Source organism: Micropterus salmoides, unplaced genomic scaffold, assembly GCF_014851395.1.
Source record: "Micropterus salmoides isolate LMB-PRFRI ecotype aquatic unplaced genomic scaffold, ASM1485139v1 Ms_hic_scaffold_7, whole genome shotgun sequence".
Classification (NCBI taxonomy): Eukaryota; Metazoa; Chordata; class Actinopteri; order Centrarchiformes; family Centrarchidae; genus Micropterus; species Micropterus salmoides.
Window position 1 is genome coordinate 23,798,789 of NW_024044459.1, and position 15,170 is coordinate 23,813,958.

Genomic DNA, 15,170 nt, shown 5'->3' on the forward strand with positions numbered 1-15,170 from the left:
TTTTTGATTTCATATTATTGATTACAATTCTTTTTTTGAGTTACAATTTTAAACCTATTTTAGTCGCACTAATTTCAAAGGCTAAATGCAAATACGGACTTTGGAAATTACTAATACCTCTACAACCCACAGAGTACGGTCTAGACCTGCTCTTTTATGAAAAGCGCTGTGAGATAACTGTTGTTGTGATTTGGCGCTACTTAAATAAAATTTAATTGTATTGTATTGAACAACATAATGGTTCAGCACTCTTGGGACAATACAAGGCGCGCACACACACACACACACTGCACAAATTCATTTCAAAATGGTAATACAAGTTGCAAAGTAGTACTTATTCTTAATTATAACTTTTAAATTGAGTACAATGGTCAGACCGAGAGTTAGAATCTGAACTTTTAAAGAACATAGATTTGAAATGAATGAGAGGGGGATTCTAATGTAAAAACAAAACAACAAAGCAAAACAAAGCAAAACAAATACTTTCCTCAGACCTTATAAGGTGACACTCAAGTGCCAATGAGGTGTGACAGGGTATGGCTATTCAAAGACAAGCCTCAATTATTGACTGTAAGAGCTAGATCCATGTTAAGAAGTCTATTTGTGTATAAGAAATCTGTGCAAAGCAACAACCTTCTGTCTTTTGCGCAAACAGAGCAATGCCAGATATCTCCAAAAGAGCACAGCATAAAGTAGATTGGCACACACAACAGACTGACCTGGTGTGGAGCCTTTTTTGTGGTGATGAGTAAAGCGCACTGCACTGATGCCAAATGCACTTTTCTTCACTCCTGTGGTCTTCTTCAACAGCTCCAGGGCACAGCGGGGATCATTATATACACCAACAGGGGGCGACACTTCCTTCACAGGACCAAACCTCTAATAGTGGGAGATGAAAGGAAATGAGACAGATAAAGAAGAAAGAGAACGTCAAGGCAGGAAAGAGAATTGGAACTGTACAATTTAATAAAACAGAGATCCGCACAGTTTTAAAATGACAAACAATCCATTTATTTTCTCTAACCAGTGCCCATCCAGTAGTCAAAAACAAATCCTGCTTTGTTTTTTTGCTTTATCCACAGGAAAAAAATGACAGAGCTGTGAGACTGAACCTGACCAAATACAGACTAACTGCCCACAAGTCTGTAACCACACTATCAACCTTGTGGGGTTTTACTACTCATTACACACCAGAAAGCAAACTTGGTGTATTTGATTTGAGGAAAGGCCAAGATTCTCATGGTAATACTGTGTAAGCACACACACTAACAGACACGTTTCCAATACTGCCATTGTTACTAATAAAGGCAGCGTCTTGCAAGGAGAATGAACAACAATCTACTTCTGAGAAATGTTTATTGATAGGCATTCATGAAATTTCTAACAGTGTTAGCAGTGAATTAGGTTATATATAGTACTTTCATTTATGGATTGCCAAAACCAAAAGAGTCTACAGCTATAATATATGTGGCTGTACTTTAACACAGAGGTGCTTTCAGCTAAATAGTAATGATAGTATAGCGACATGCATTAGTAGTAATGCACATAATATCTTGCATTATTATATGGTATAATGTTGAACATGTTATTACAAAGTTACAGTGCATCTTGGGGAGGACTAAAAAGTCTGTACCAAGTTTCAAATGCCATACCCTTTCAAAATTCTTTTATTTGTCAGTCTGGACGAAAGGACTGGCAGACCGACAGACTGATATTGCCATTCACAGATGGCAATTGCATGCAGACAACTGAAAAGCTGTCTCACAAAATAAAAGCACACTAAACTGAAAGAAAACAAAACAAAGACAAAAAAAAATTAACAAGAAAAAAGTAAAAATAAGAAATGGATGAGATAAAGAGTAAAAGAGAGTAATGCATACAGATAGAACAAAGTGGTGAGATGAGGAGAGAGAAAATGAGAAGGGATAAACTGCATCTGCAACTCAGAAAAATAATGATGCACACAATCAGGTATGTGATGTTCTCTGACTGTGTTGCTGATTCAGCACTGCGACTGCTTGGCAGCCTCACTTCCAGGATATAAATGTGTTTATCTGATAGCCTATTACAACAACACAGGCAATCAAGGGACCAAAGCAGATAAGTTGCCTTTTCAGGCAAAATGACTGAAGGTGAACAGTGTTTCCATGTAACTCTAAATTTCTCAACTGAACCATTCAGCAGGTTGTTATCGAACACAACAGAGGAATAAAAAGAACGTGATTACTTCAAATACCAGCATGTCCACATTAACAATGCCATGCACGCACACACACACACACACACACACACACATACTGTACATACACTCTGAATCAGTTCCACAGATGATGTTCAAATTATAAGAATGATCTTTAATATTATCCACTTGTTGGAAACGTGGAATCGTTTTCATTAAAATAAGATTCAGCCAATGGAAAATTTGTTGTGGGGTAATGACAATTGTGTTAGTAATGCACAGTTGAATTATTGAGCTTTTAGTCAAACAGGAGAAATGAGAGGATACAAAGTAAAGAGGTATGGCTGAAGAGGAAGGAAATGGTGAGACGAGAAAAAAAGAGAGACAGGAGTTACAAGACATGCTGTTTCCAAGGCCAAAACAAACTGTGTTTATTCAAAGTCAGGCGTAGAAGTGGGGTTTGTGGCCATCTGTCAATCCATCGCTGTTGTACTGGCTTTGATAAAGCCTCCTTCATGGGCACATTTTTTCTCTCACAAACTGACCGACTGAGCTTTGTTGGCACTTCACATTGATCTTTTTAACGGTCTATTTTTTTTGCTATGCTTCCTGTTGTTCAATTTCCAAACACATATGGCAAATGCCAAAGGAATGCTTTTGAAATTCATGCCCAGAGCCAAAATGTTCTCCATGCAAGGTGCCTCTGTAGGCACCTCAGTGACAGAACATCTTAACATCTGTCACTGTGGATTAATGAGGCCACAGAGTGATAGAACAGTAGAAGTAGTGTTAAGTGCCCTCATGCCCCTCTGGCACCAAAGAAAACCCCAACTCCACTGTTGAGATAAGTGTAGACTGAGTGTGAAGAGAATTTTACAGGCACTAAAACTGCATATAAGTCAATGTAAAGACACAAATCCACCATGGGCTGCCAAAAAAAGGCAAAGATGCATCTTGTGGGTTCAAAAAGTTTCAACTTGAGCAACTTTTTCAGCCCAGGTTTTATTGCTCCAATTTCTTTTGGAGGAGCATGTGTGTGTGTGTGTGTGTGTGTGTGTGTGTGTGTGTGTGTGTGTGAGAGTATGTGTGTGTTTGTGTGTGTGAACATGCGTCACAAGAAAATCAAAGAAGGTAAACTACGGGAAAATAACTGTAAGAAATTTCTGGTGAATTTTGTTATCAGCCAGAGACTGAGCTGTCACACAAACGCAGCACAGAGACATACAGCCGGTGTGTACATTGCTACCAAGCTAAATAAACACAGACTAAACAAACGATACACCAGTCAAATTAGTGTGAATAACACCAGACAAAACTTCCCTTAATATTCAGTCTGAACACACCTTTCCGTCTACCAGTTCTTGAAAAAGTGATTATTTCAATTGCATCCTTTTAGCAAGATCTCATGTATCTTATGTATACTGTAATCAGTTTGCCCAACATTGCACTCAAGTCTTCAGTGTCATCCTCGCTATATGTTGAGGGTGAGGGTCACCATTGCTGAAATTGGCTGTAACAAGTTTGCCTGATGCTTGACAGGTCATTAGCGATAAAAGAAAAAAGTAATACTGCGACTCTCAGTCACTAAAAGCTAATTTGATATATAAAAGTGAAAGTGAAATGTTTTTTTGGTGCATAGTACAGTATAGGACGCACCAAGAGAGAAGATGGTGTGTGTATATATATATATACACACACACACACACACACACACACACACATATATATATACATACATATATATATACACATACATACATATATACACACACACACACACACACACACATATATATGTATATATATGTGTGTGTGTGTGTGTGTGTGTGTGTGTGTGTGTGTGTGTGTGTGTATATATATATATATATATATATACGCACCAAGAGAGAAGATGGTTCCAGGGACACAAGGGAGTCGAGGATGAAACAACATGTGAACAGAAAGGAAGGAGTAGAAAGAACAATTAAATGAAGAGAAACAAGAAGGAAATGCAGATGTAGAGTGAAGAGAAATTGAATGATAAAAGAGGGGAACAGAAGAGTATTGTAACCTAAACAAATATCAGGGAAAAAATAAGTTAAAGAAAGGGAGCTAATGGAGGAATGGAAAGGAGGGAACAAAAAGGGAAATGGAGGATGAGTGGGGGTGCAAAGGAAAGGGGAATCGAGGCATGTTTGTCGAATTGATGCTTTGATATTGGGAAATTGGGAAGTCAAAGGGAGGAGGAGAGGCGAGAACTGGAAGAGTCCAGCTGTTCCTCTTATCTTCCCCTCCCTACCCCCTTCCTTCACTCCCTCCTTCCCTCATTTCCTCTCCATCCCTCCGCAGGGTAACAGTGTCAGATGGAAACGGACTCACAGGGAGACGAAGATCTAAGAAAACTGTCGCTCTTAGTTCTGCATTGGAGATGACTTGTCACATGTGCGACACACACACACACACACGGTCACAGACGTTCCTCGGTGGGTGTCAGTGACGACATCACAGGGTCGACGCACTAACACAGCATGTGGCCAAGGAAATTAGGTCAGAGCCAACTATGACACACACAGATCAAATGAATCCCAGAATCTAGCATGTTGTTCTCACCACGAAACTAGGAAAATGTTTTAGGTTTCAGACAGTATTAAGGTAATTTCCGAGAACCAGTATGTGTGTGTCTGTGTACGTGTCAATGTGAAAATGTAGGTGTGTTCATTTGCATGCATGTCAGTGTCTTGTGTCTATATCTGTCTGCAGATGAAATTCGCACGTGTATGTCTGAATTTTCGATGTGTGTGTATGAGCATACGCTGTCACATTGTGCCTGTGTGTCAGAGTGATAATTAAAACATCAGTCAGAAAGTTTCTCAGGAGTGAATCTGTGGGGCAGAGCCACGGAGGAGTTCAGCTATTCCTGAGACGTAAAACTACACATTTTCACATCCTTCATCTCCGCTCCTCTGAGTCTCTTAATAAACTCATCTTCACCCCCATCTGAAAAAAAACTCCACTCCCAGCACATCAATTAAACAAGCAAAGCCCGGCTCAGTGTCTTGGATCTGTAAGTTAATCTTAAATATTCCATATTTAAATCCAGTCTCTTTTGAGAAATTGTAAATTGAATATATTTGCCTCCCATAGATTACATCTAAGAAGTATTTTCAATATGGTGCAATTGTTTTCTCTGTGTATGGCGCATTATGTAGAGTAATACCACTAAATTTATGGATCTTAGCCGGTTAAATCCATATTTGTGCATAATGATCTCCATCCCAGAATCAAGCCAGATTTGCATTATTACAGCAAATGTACAAGCTAAAGACGTTGAAATGGTTTTATGCGTAAATACATGTTGCTTCATGAGATTACAAATTATATAAACAATGAATCAAATGACTATGTGCAATGTGACAGGTCACAAACCTACAGGGAATTATTACCCGACTCTCAGTTATCCTCAGCCCAATAGCAAATTTTACAGCTCACTGTTTTGGTTTTATGGCCCACAACTTTACTGTTTGGTTCACTGTCAGCGCTCTCATCAAACTCATTTTCAGCCACAGCAGCCAGCCATTACAAGCAAAAAGTCTACTGTACAGGTCCCGCAGAGTAGCTGGGGAACACAGTAAAGCTTTTAGCAACTAAAAAGTCAGATATTTCAGGAGATGGTGGAAATCAAAGCAGAATTAAAAGGAGAGTGAATATTAGATTTAAATTTGTCAGGTAGCCAGAAACATGACTCCAACAAGTTTGCCATATTAACTTTATAAGTAGATTACAGGCCCTGTCATCCACGAGGCACAAAGCGGGGCACAGCTCAGTGCAAGTGTCATTGCTAGTTTCAGACTAACAAGGTTGTCATTTTCACACCCAGCGTCCACGCTATGTAAGTAGCAAATGTAGTTGTGCCCGTCTGTGCGCCCATGAAAGTGATGTTGTTAAAATGAAAAGAAAATGAGGTGTGGTCAGACTTATTGCTATCTTGAGGCAGCAGAAAGGGATTGTGCCAAGAGACAGAACCGAAGTGTCTAACAGATCCGGAGGCCGACCAGGAGGCAGTCCCAAAGGCAAAACCCCTCTGGAGGCTGGCGGCTAAGACAAACTCCCTTTGGAGGCCGGTGGTAAAAGCGGAACCCCTCTTCAGGCAAAAGCAGAATCCATCTGGAGACCAGTGCAAGGGCAAAAACCCTCAGGAGGGCGGAAGCGAAGGCGGTAGAGAACAGGATCAGATTCTGATGGCCGGAGTGCAAGACCAGAGGTCAGCAACAGAGCAGCTGGGCTGAAGGCCGTCAATAGCTGCTGCAGCTCAGGAGGAGCCAGGGGTGACTGCTGCAGCCTGCGCTTTAAGTCTGTGGAGTTCTTTATGGCTGCATGTAAACCCTTGAGAGCAGAGGACCACTCTCTTAGATCCTCCATCAACAACTTAATGTCCGCTGAGACATAATGTGGTCAAATATTTGAATATACAGTTTGCTGAGTGCAGACACAGGAGTAAAGGGGTTAGGACCCAAATATAGGACACTTCGGCTAAGCAGGTACAGTTCTCAGTGTTATACCCAAAAATGTTGGCGATTTACACTAGAGGTGAGGCAGCAAAACTGAGCAGTGAGACTGAATTAAAATGACTGACATGAAAAGGTGCTACATGCTCATTTAAATAGTCTTCCAGCCATCTGTGGCGCTATAATTTTGCTTACTTACTTTCTGTTCACAGTAGAATTCCACAAAGCTGCCTTTTTCTCTTTTTGTCAACATTGTTGAGGATGCAGTTGTCTTGTCTGAATAAGCTTTCCTTTAATTGTCAATCGTTACGTTCAGTGTGAGCACACATGTTGTGGTCGGTCAACTGATCTGTACAGTGAGTCGATGATTCGATGATTCGATGATTCGATGGGCGGAGCCTGATTCAGCTGTCAATTTCACATTCGAAGCTTCGCAGCGCAACAAGGATCATGCCATTTTGGCGATATTGGGGTGCTCAACATCTGATTTTACATAGAACAAGTTTTTTCCCAATAAGTTAATATACAGCCTATTACAATATACATTTCAACATTTAATGCTGTAAATAAACATGTAAAAAGAAAAAAAATTTCAATAAATGTTTTTAAAAGTGCGTAAATAAATCCAAAATTGTAACCCTAACCCTGGGTCGTCAGTGCACATGTGTAGGTGTAGCACGCGTGTGTGTGATGGCGGAAGAGGAACACTTGCTGAAGAGACTGAGCCCCAGCTTCACCAGTTTTGTGCCGAGTTGTACGCACCTCGCGGGACTTTCAGGATAATTTATCACCGTTAATGAACCACACAAAGAATATTTTATCGTTTTTAAATAGCCGGCTACTTGAAATAGACCCGCGAGGAACCACGACGTGCATAAAGTTGTCGGCAGCACGGCATGCAAAACTCACACAAAGCTAGGAGAGAGAGAGAGAGAGAAAATGGTCTTCAAAATTTACAGTGTAAGTTGAATGAAAAGAGACTGCAGCTCTGCAGCTTCTCAAGATTAAAGAAGAGCTACCGTGTGTAACCCCCCCCCAGACAAAGGTAATGGGTCTCACACTTCCGAGAAAGACATCACTGTAGTTCTGGAGTCAGATACTGCTGAATGCATGGCAATATTAACATCAATCCAATAGGAAGGTGGAAGCAAAAACAAAAAAAAATAAAAATAAACCCTGGTGGACAAAAGCAGTGCTAAATTTGCTAGAGAAAGAACCTGCGCTACATAGTACAACCTGATTCACCTGAAAATGTACCCACAAGCCTGCACACAAAGCACTAAATGGCTTTTCTGTGAGCTACAGTCCCCTCCAAAAGTATTAGAACGGTAAGGCAAATTCCTTTGTTTTTGTTGTTCACTGAAGACATTTGTGTTGAAGATCAAAAGATGAGTATGAGACAAGAGTTTCAGCTTTTATTTTCTGGTATTCACATCTAGATGTGTTGAACAACTTAGGACATATCACCGTTTGTATTAGACCACAGCATTCTTAGGTGAGCAAAAGTAATGGAACAAATAAAGTAAATAACATTTAATATTTGGTGGCATAACCCTTGCTTGCAATAACTGCCTCAAGCCTGCGACCCATTGACATCACCAAACTGTTGCATTCTTCATTTGTGATGCTATTCCAGGCTTTTACCGCAGCTTCTTTCAGTTCTTGTTTGTGTCGGAGTGTTTCTCCCTTCAGTCTCCTCTTAAGGAGGTGAAATGCAGCTCTGTTGGGTTAAGGTCAGGTGATTGACTTGGCCAGTCTAAAACCTTCCACTTTTTTCCCCTGATGAAGTCCTTTGTTTTGTTGGCAGTGTGCTTTGGGTCGTCCTGCTGCATGATAAACTTCCTCCTGATTAGTTTCAATGCATTTCTCTGTAAATTGGCAGACAAAATGTTTCTGTCCACTTCTGAATTGATTCTGCTGCTACCATCATCAGTTACATCATCAATAAATATTAATGAGCCTGTTCCAGAAGCAGCCATGCACGCCCAAGCCATGACATTACCTCCACCATGCTTTACAGATGAGCTTGTATGCTTCGGATCATAATCAGTTTCTTTCTTTCTCCACACTTTGGCCTTTCCATCACTTTGGTAGAGATTAATCTTGGTCTCATCAGTCCATAAGATTGTGTTCCACAACTTTTGCGGCTCATCTCTGAACTTCTTTGCAAATTTCAATCTGGCCTTCCGATTCTTCCTGCTGATCAGTGGTTTGCATCTTGTGGTGTGGCCTCTATATTTAAGCTCTCTGAGTCTTCTTCCAATAGTGGATTGTGATACCTTCACCCCTGCACTGTGGAGGTCGTTACTGATGTTTTGGGGGTTTTCTTCACAGCTTTCACCATATTTCTGTCATCAACTACTGTTGTTTTCCTTGGCCGACCTGTTCGTCGTCTGTTGCTCAGTACACCAGTAGTTTCTTTTTTTTTTCAGGACATTCCAAATTGTTGTGCTTGCTATGCCCAATGTTTGTCCAGTGGCTCTGGTCGATTTTCCTTCTTTTCTCAGCTTGACAATGGCTTGCTTTTCTCCCATAGACTGCTCTCTGGTCTTCATGTTGGTTTATCCTCTTTAACAGGAAATGCAGTCTGTATAGGTTTGAACCAAGGATGAAAATTTAGTCTAGTCATGCAGAGCTGTTTTAATGTTTGGACAATCAACCTAAAAGACAACACCTGGGCAACAAGAAACATCTGTCAGTCAAATGTTTTGCTCACTTGAAAAATGGATGGGTTCAAACAAACGGTGATATGTCCTGAGTTGTTTAACACATCTAGATGTGAATACCAGAGAAATGAGAGCTGAAATTCTGAAATCTTGTCTCATACTCATCATTTGATATTAAACCCAAATGTCTTCAGTGAACAACAAAAACAAAGGAATTTGCCTTACCGTTCCAATACTTTTGGAGGGGACTGTATGTCTATTTCTGTTTGCATTGTACCTCAGTCTGAGAGAGGAATGGGCAAGTGAACATTCCACTGGACTTCAGAGGCTTCTCAAACTGACTTCTGATGTGGTACTGGCCCGGACCAGGAACTCCCTGATGGGAAGCAGAAAGCAAGAAATGTACAGTAAATACAAGGTAATATTTGTATTTACTTTGGTGATATCACTTTTCATGTAGTTCTGTCAATTAGAAAATAAGGAGACAACCTGAGGGAGCCAAATACACACTGAGAGGTGTTTCTGAGTTAAATGAAAGGCACTCACATGTGAGGAAAAGACTATTATGAAGATAAACTAAAAAAAGACAAGGTAGAGAAAAATGAAGCAATGCCAGATGAGTGAGCAACTCATGAAAACACAGAAAAGGCGCAGTGAGAAAAAGCCCTTTTCTTTCTCTGCTCAGCAGTTAAGTCATTTATGTTTAAAAAATAGACTGGGGAGAGAAACATAGTCATAGGAAACAATTTTGTCCACTGCACCATTTCAGCACAGTAATTACTGTAACTAGCACACAAGCTAACAACACGCACAGAGATGCTGACAATGAGAGGTAAGGAAACACACACACATTCACACATTCCCTAATGCAGAGCCAGGACATTTTTGTATTTGTGGTAAACCCACAAGGTTGCTGGGCCAGAGGTGGTTTAACTGGGTCTGCAGTAAAAGAGCATGGATTTCTGTGGAGACAACTGAATTTTGAGAGGGAACAGTGGTGAATTTCAGCACAATATGTTTTCCCCATGCCTTAGGACAGCTCAATCTTTATTCATGAACACTGACTACAATGTTTCCTTTCCAGAAATGAGGGGGGGGGGGGGGGGGTAATCCCAGACGGGGTAGGAAAAAAATTTGATTGTAGAAATTATTTTGAGAAATTCTGCCCTCAAAGTTGAGACACTGAAGTTATACATGTTTTTGTCTGTAAGATATTAAGATATATTTTTTTCTACAACTACAAAGCTTTTTTTTAACACGTTTACTGATGATGATATACAACCACAGGCTCTGAAAATAACAATGGCCTAGTGGATAGCACTGTGACCACACAGCAAGAAGGTCCTGGGTTTGAACCCCAGTCGTCCCAGCCTTTCTGTGTGGAGTTTGCATGTTCTCCCCGTGTCTGCGTGGGTTTTATCTGGGTGCTCCAGTTTCCCCCACCATTTAAAACATGTTAGCTAGGTTTTCCAGTCAGTGCCGTTTGACCTGGCACTACATGGCAATCTGGAGTTGGTCCCCGGGTGCTGTACAGTGGCTGCCCACTGCTCCCTTCAGGGATGGGTTAAATGCAGAGGATGAATTTCACTGTGTATGTGACAATTACACCTTTTTTTACAAGCTCTGAAACAATGTAATACAAAATACAAATGCATATACCAATACAGTATAATTAAAATAACAGTACAGAAAGTACAACCAAAATATCTCATTTGAATGCTTAATATTTAAGGTAGATAATCCTAAATCCACTGTTAGACAGTTGTGCCAATTTTTGTTTATTTTCCCCTGTGGGACCGGTACTGCTTCCCCACTTCTAAAAATAACAAGTGCTGTGGCCATGACAACATCTTCATTTTAAAGATGAACTGACAATGAACTTCATACTTACAGGGTAACATCAGGCATTGCATTGGTACAACTCCATTTGTTATGTTTGTGATTGCAGAGATACACACGATAATGGTTTGTTAAAGTGGTTTGTTCAGTCATTGCCCTTGCTATGTCAGAATGTCTATTTAATGGGAAAATCCTACACACAGACTCTTAAACTCTATGGGACACGCACAGCCAAGCCATTAGCAGCAGACTGTCTGCTGATCTCTAGGAAGTAAAGGTGTTTGTCCTGAGTGTCCCCGCTGTGGGTAATGACCCATCTGGTCAGTGTATGTGTGTGTGGGAATACATGTGAGTTGAGGTGTTGTCAGGTACTAATGATGATGGATGGAGGGGCAGCCATCATGGTAGGGGGTCCAAATATGGCATGGTGCACACATACAAGCATACACAGAAGGCAAAGTTGTTGATTCAAAGTCACAGCATAAATTGTACGTTAGAAAATATTTTCATTTTAGTAGCCATATATTATATAAATAGAGCTACAATAAACACACTAAAATGACATGTAAAATAAACTACGCACAAACTAAAACCTAAAATCGAGGAGAGGCAGCAGTGCGAAATGTTCAAGGAAAGAGAGGATGAGAAGAGAGGAAGGCGTAGGAGTCCTTGACAGAAAGAATACATTCACCTCTCCCTCCACAAATCCTGCCCCACATTTTTCAGACTCAGCCTCACCCACTCTACCCCACCGGCCAGAGAAGTAAGGCATCACAAAGCATTACTCTGCCAGCACACTCAAGTTCATATGCAGGTGAGTAACTCCCTTCCACTCAATCGGCTCCAATGTATCAATGTGTGTTTGTAGTGTGTGTGTGTGTGTGTGTCTGTGTGTGTGTGTGTTTGTAGTGTGTGTGTGTGTGTGGTTGCTGGTTTATGATTAAAGCTTATGTTCTACTGCCCTCTATCGGTGAACAGATGAACTGGCATAAAAGAGGGATGAGGGGGTTTGACTCATTTCATCTTTAATCTACAGTACTTGAATAAATCCAGATTAAATCCAAAGTACTTACCCTTACTCTGTTCTCACTGTAAATCACAGTGCCCTATTATGAGTCACTGTGAATCTGCAGTTTTCAAATCCTATTGTGTTATGAATTTATCTGAGTCAAAGTGCAGTGAATAAAGCGGAGAAACTGCCAAAGAAAAATAATACCTACTTAGGCATTAAAATACTCCTGAAACACGTCAAAGCATAAATATCAAGTTAAAATAGGCAGAAATTGGTAACACGTGAACATTAGGGCTTTCAGCAACTGCAGGGACATGCAAGCAAATTTTGTATACAAGATGCAGTAATATCCATAATGTGGTTATAATAACTCTCAATGTACTCGTAATTAAGTTTTATTGATAAATAAAAGATCAAAAAACATTCTGAAGCAGTCTGAACAAAACTGTCAGTATAGCTTTACTATACTGTCGTCCACTGTAATAGTCAGGGAGAAGGGATTGTGTGTACTGTAACTGAATTACATCTCGTGCTCTTAAAGACAGCCAGATTGATAAAATAGAATGTATGAATATTTGCATATAAACCTACAAACTGGTTCTCAAAGTTCCCTGCCACTTCTATTTCCTCAGTTTGTTTTAGTTCTAAGACTGGTTAATGTGTAAAATAGTAGGTAAAGTCCTCTTGTTCTGGCTTTTCAGGTGGGGCTGTCCAAATAAATTCCATGAACATGAAATTGCAATGATGGCTGCCATGTTTATTGATATTTATTAAAGCAAGATTATTTAATATTTGAAAGAATGTGTATTCCTCCTTTCAAAATAGTTGAATTTATAATTAGTTTTAGTAGTAGCTAAAGCCTATACTTGGAATGACCATACTTAACTTAACACGTCTGCATTGTGCTATTCCCATGAGCCTCATTTCCAGCAGCATCAGGCAGCTCAGATAAACACACTGTACACCCAGCACCAAACATCACACAGAGTTACCAACTAGCTTGTGAACATGCTGGAGCATCTATCCGCTAAAGCGGCAGATATTTACCTCAGAGGCTGATGAAGAACTAAACAGAGCTAGAAGGAGATACTATTGCTGTTGTTTAAATAAGCAACTGTTCGCTAACATGCCATTTCAAACTTTAATAGGATGATATATAACGTGTCAATGTTGTGTTTACAGCTTGTTGCACTGCCCCCAAGTGCACAGAAATTCAGTAATGCAGGTTTAATTGCCACTTCTGGTCACAGTGGCCACTGTTCTGCATAGACAAGTTACACAGACTCACTTTAAAGGACAATGTCCTCCACAGGGGCAGAGGTTGAGATTGATCCCAGTCTTCTAAACCTTTTATCCCTTAAACTTCTCATTCTTATAGCACCACATGGACACATACACCTACCAACACACACAAATACTCGCCTTCTTTTCCTCTTGCATGGGCACCAGTTCGTGGTACCGAGGGATGATAAACTCAGCTCTGCCTTTCTGCTCCTTTTGAAGGTTCACATTCTCATAGCGTGTTTCTACGTTCCTAAGACAGACAGAGACAATGACAATGTCTTTGAGAATAGAAAACACAGACAAACACATAGAGGGGATTAAAAAGACAGAGAGAGATAGAGAGAGAAATGCATAAAAAAAATACAAAATGGGTGGGGGAGTAGGTGGAATGGGGAGATACAATATATTGAAGGAGATGAGAGATGTGTAATGGATATGTAAAGAGGAAGAGATAAACAAAGCAAAGACAGATGGGAGTAGAGGACAAGAAAGAGAAGGAAGGATCTACAGAGGGGGAGTGAAGGGCAGAAAAAAAAATACTGAAATAACTGCTTTGTAGCGATGGTAACATGTAAATCATTTTTAAATGATTTCAATAATCACATGTACTGCTGGTGTGTAAATGTTTGTCTACACCTATGTGTATACAGTATGATTGCTCACATGTACACTTTTCCTTCTATTACCCAGCCAATTCCTTTATGGATAGCTGAGCTGCCAGCTATGAGCCACCATTATAGAAGTGCTTAGTAAGGCCCATCCTCCACAGCCATCAATAGAAATGCTATGTGAGAAATGTCAAACATAATGCCGTGGCTGTGGGATCAAAGCAATATTTCACTTTGGAGGAAGAGCTTCTCTGTTCAACACACATCTCTGTAACAGCTCAAGAACAGCAAACTTCTGACATTAGATGCCCTGGAGCATCTAATCTAACCAACTGTTTGTCTCTTAATGCATGCTTCAAAATGTGAATTTATGAAGGTTTTTGTTCCAAACACATACACTGATGGTTATCCACAAAACGTAATTCAATATCAACATTAAATGCCAACCATTATTTTGTTTGATGATAAAATAATACTGTACTAGATCAGTATTTAAAAGTGTTGTCCCCAAATGGTTTAAATTAAATCAAACTTAAAACAGAAAGTGATAGTTTATAGCAATACGTTGACATTTGCCGCAATGTGCTTATTTCCTTTCTTGCAGACAGCTGGATGAGTTGATATGTATAGTGTTAATATAAGGCTACAACCGTTAGCTTAGCTTAGCAAGCCTGTTTCACTGTGCCTAGCCAAGAAATAGTCTGGTACATAACCCCCCATAATACCACAGACAGAGCTGTTGCTGTTTCCAGTCTTTCAAGCTAAGCTAAGCTAAGCTAACCAAGTGCTGGACATAGCCTTACCATAGAAATAAGAGAGTGGTATCGTTTTTCTCATCTAACTATCTGCAAAAAAAGTGAATTGTATTTCACAAAATGTCAAACTATCCCTGACCATCAACATTGTTGTACATTTGCCACTGGTACCAAATACTCATTTAATACTGCACGATGACATCATGAGATACTCACGTATCAGGGTCATATTGTCCTGGACCCGGTCCCTCCTCCACTTTCACCTCATCTCTCCTCCCTGTCATGTTGCCAAAGTGGACTCCTTTATACTTCTGAGCAGAGCTCATCTCTGACTACAGAAAGA

The 15,170-nt window shown here is 40.2% G+C and overlaps 1 protein-coding gene across 4 annotated transcripts in view; it reads right to left on the bottom strand.

Moving 5' to 3' along the window:
- The window catches only part of stpg2 (sperm-tail PG-rich repeat containing 2), a 65,947-nt gene that overhangs the window by 39,322 nt on the left and 11,455 nt on the right, over positions 1-15,170 (bottom strand). For all 4 annotated transcript variants that reach the window (XR_005442426.1, XM_038702908.1, XM_038702907.1 and 1 more), the window contains 4 exons: positions 15,044-15,159; positions 13,603-13,714; positions 9,607-9,705; positions 720-879 (listed from right to left, as the gene is read on the bottom strand). Coding sequence is in view for 3 of the 4 variants with exons in the window: in XM_038702908.1 (XP_038558836.1) it covers positions 720-879; positions 9,607-9,705; positions 13,603-13,714; positions 15,044-15,159 (487 nt within the window). In the remaining variant the exon portion in view is untranslated. The remainder of the gene's footprint in view (positions 1-719; positions 880-9,606; positions 9,706-13,602; positions 13,715-15,043; positions 15,160-15,170) is intronic.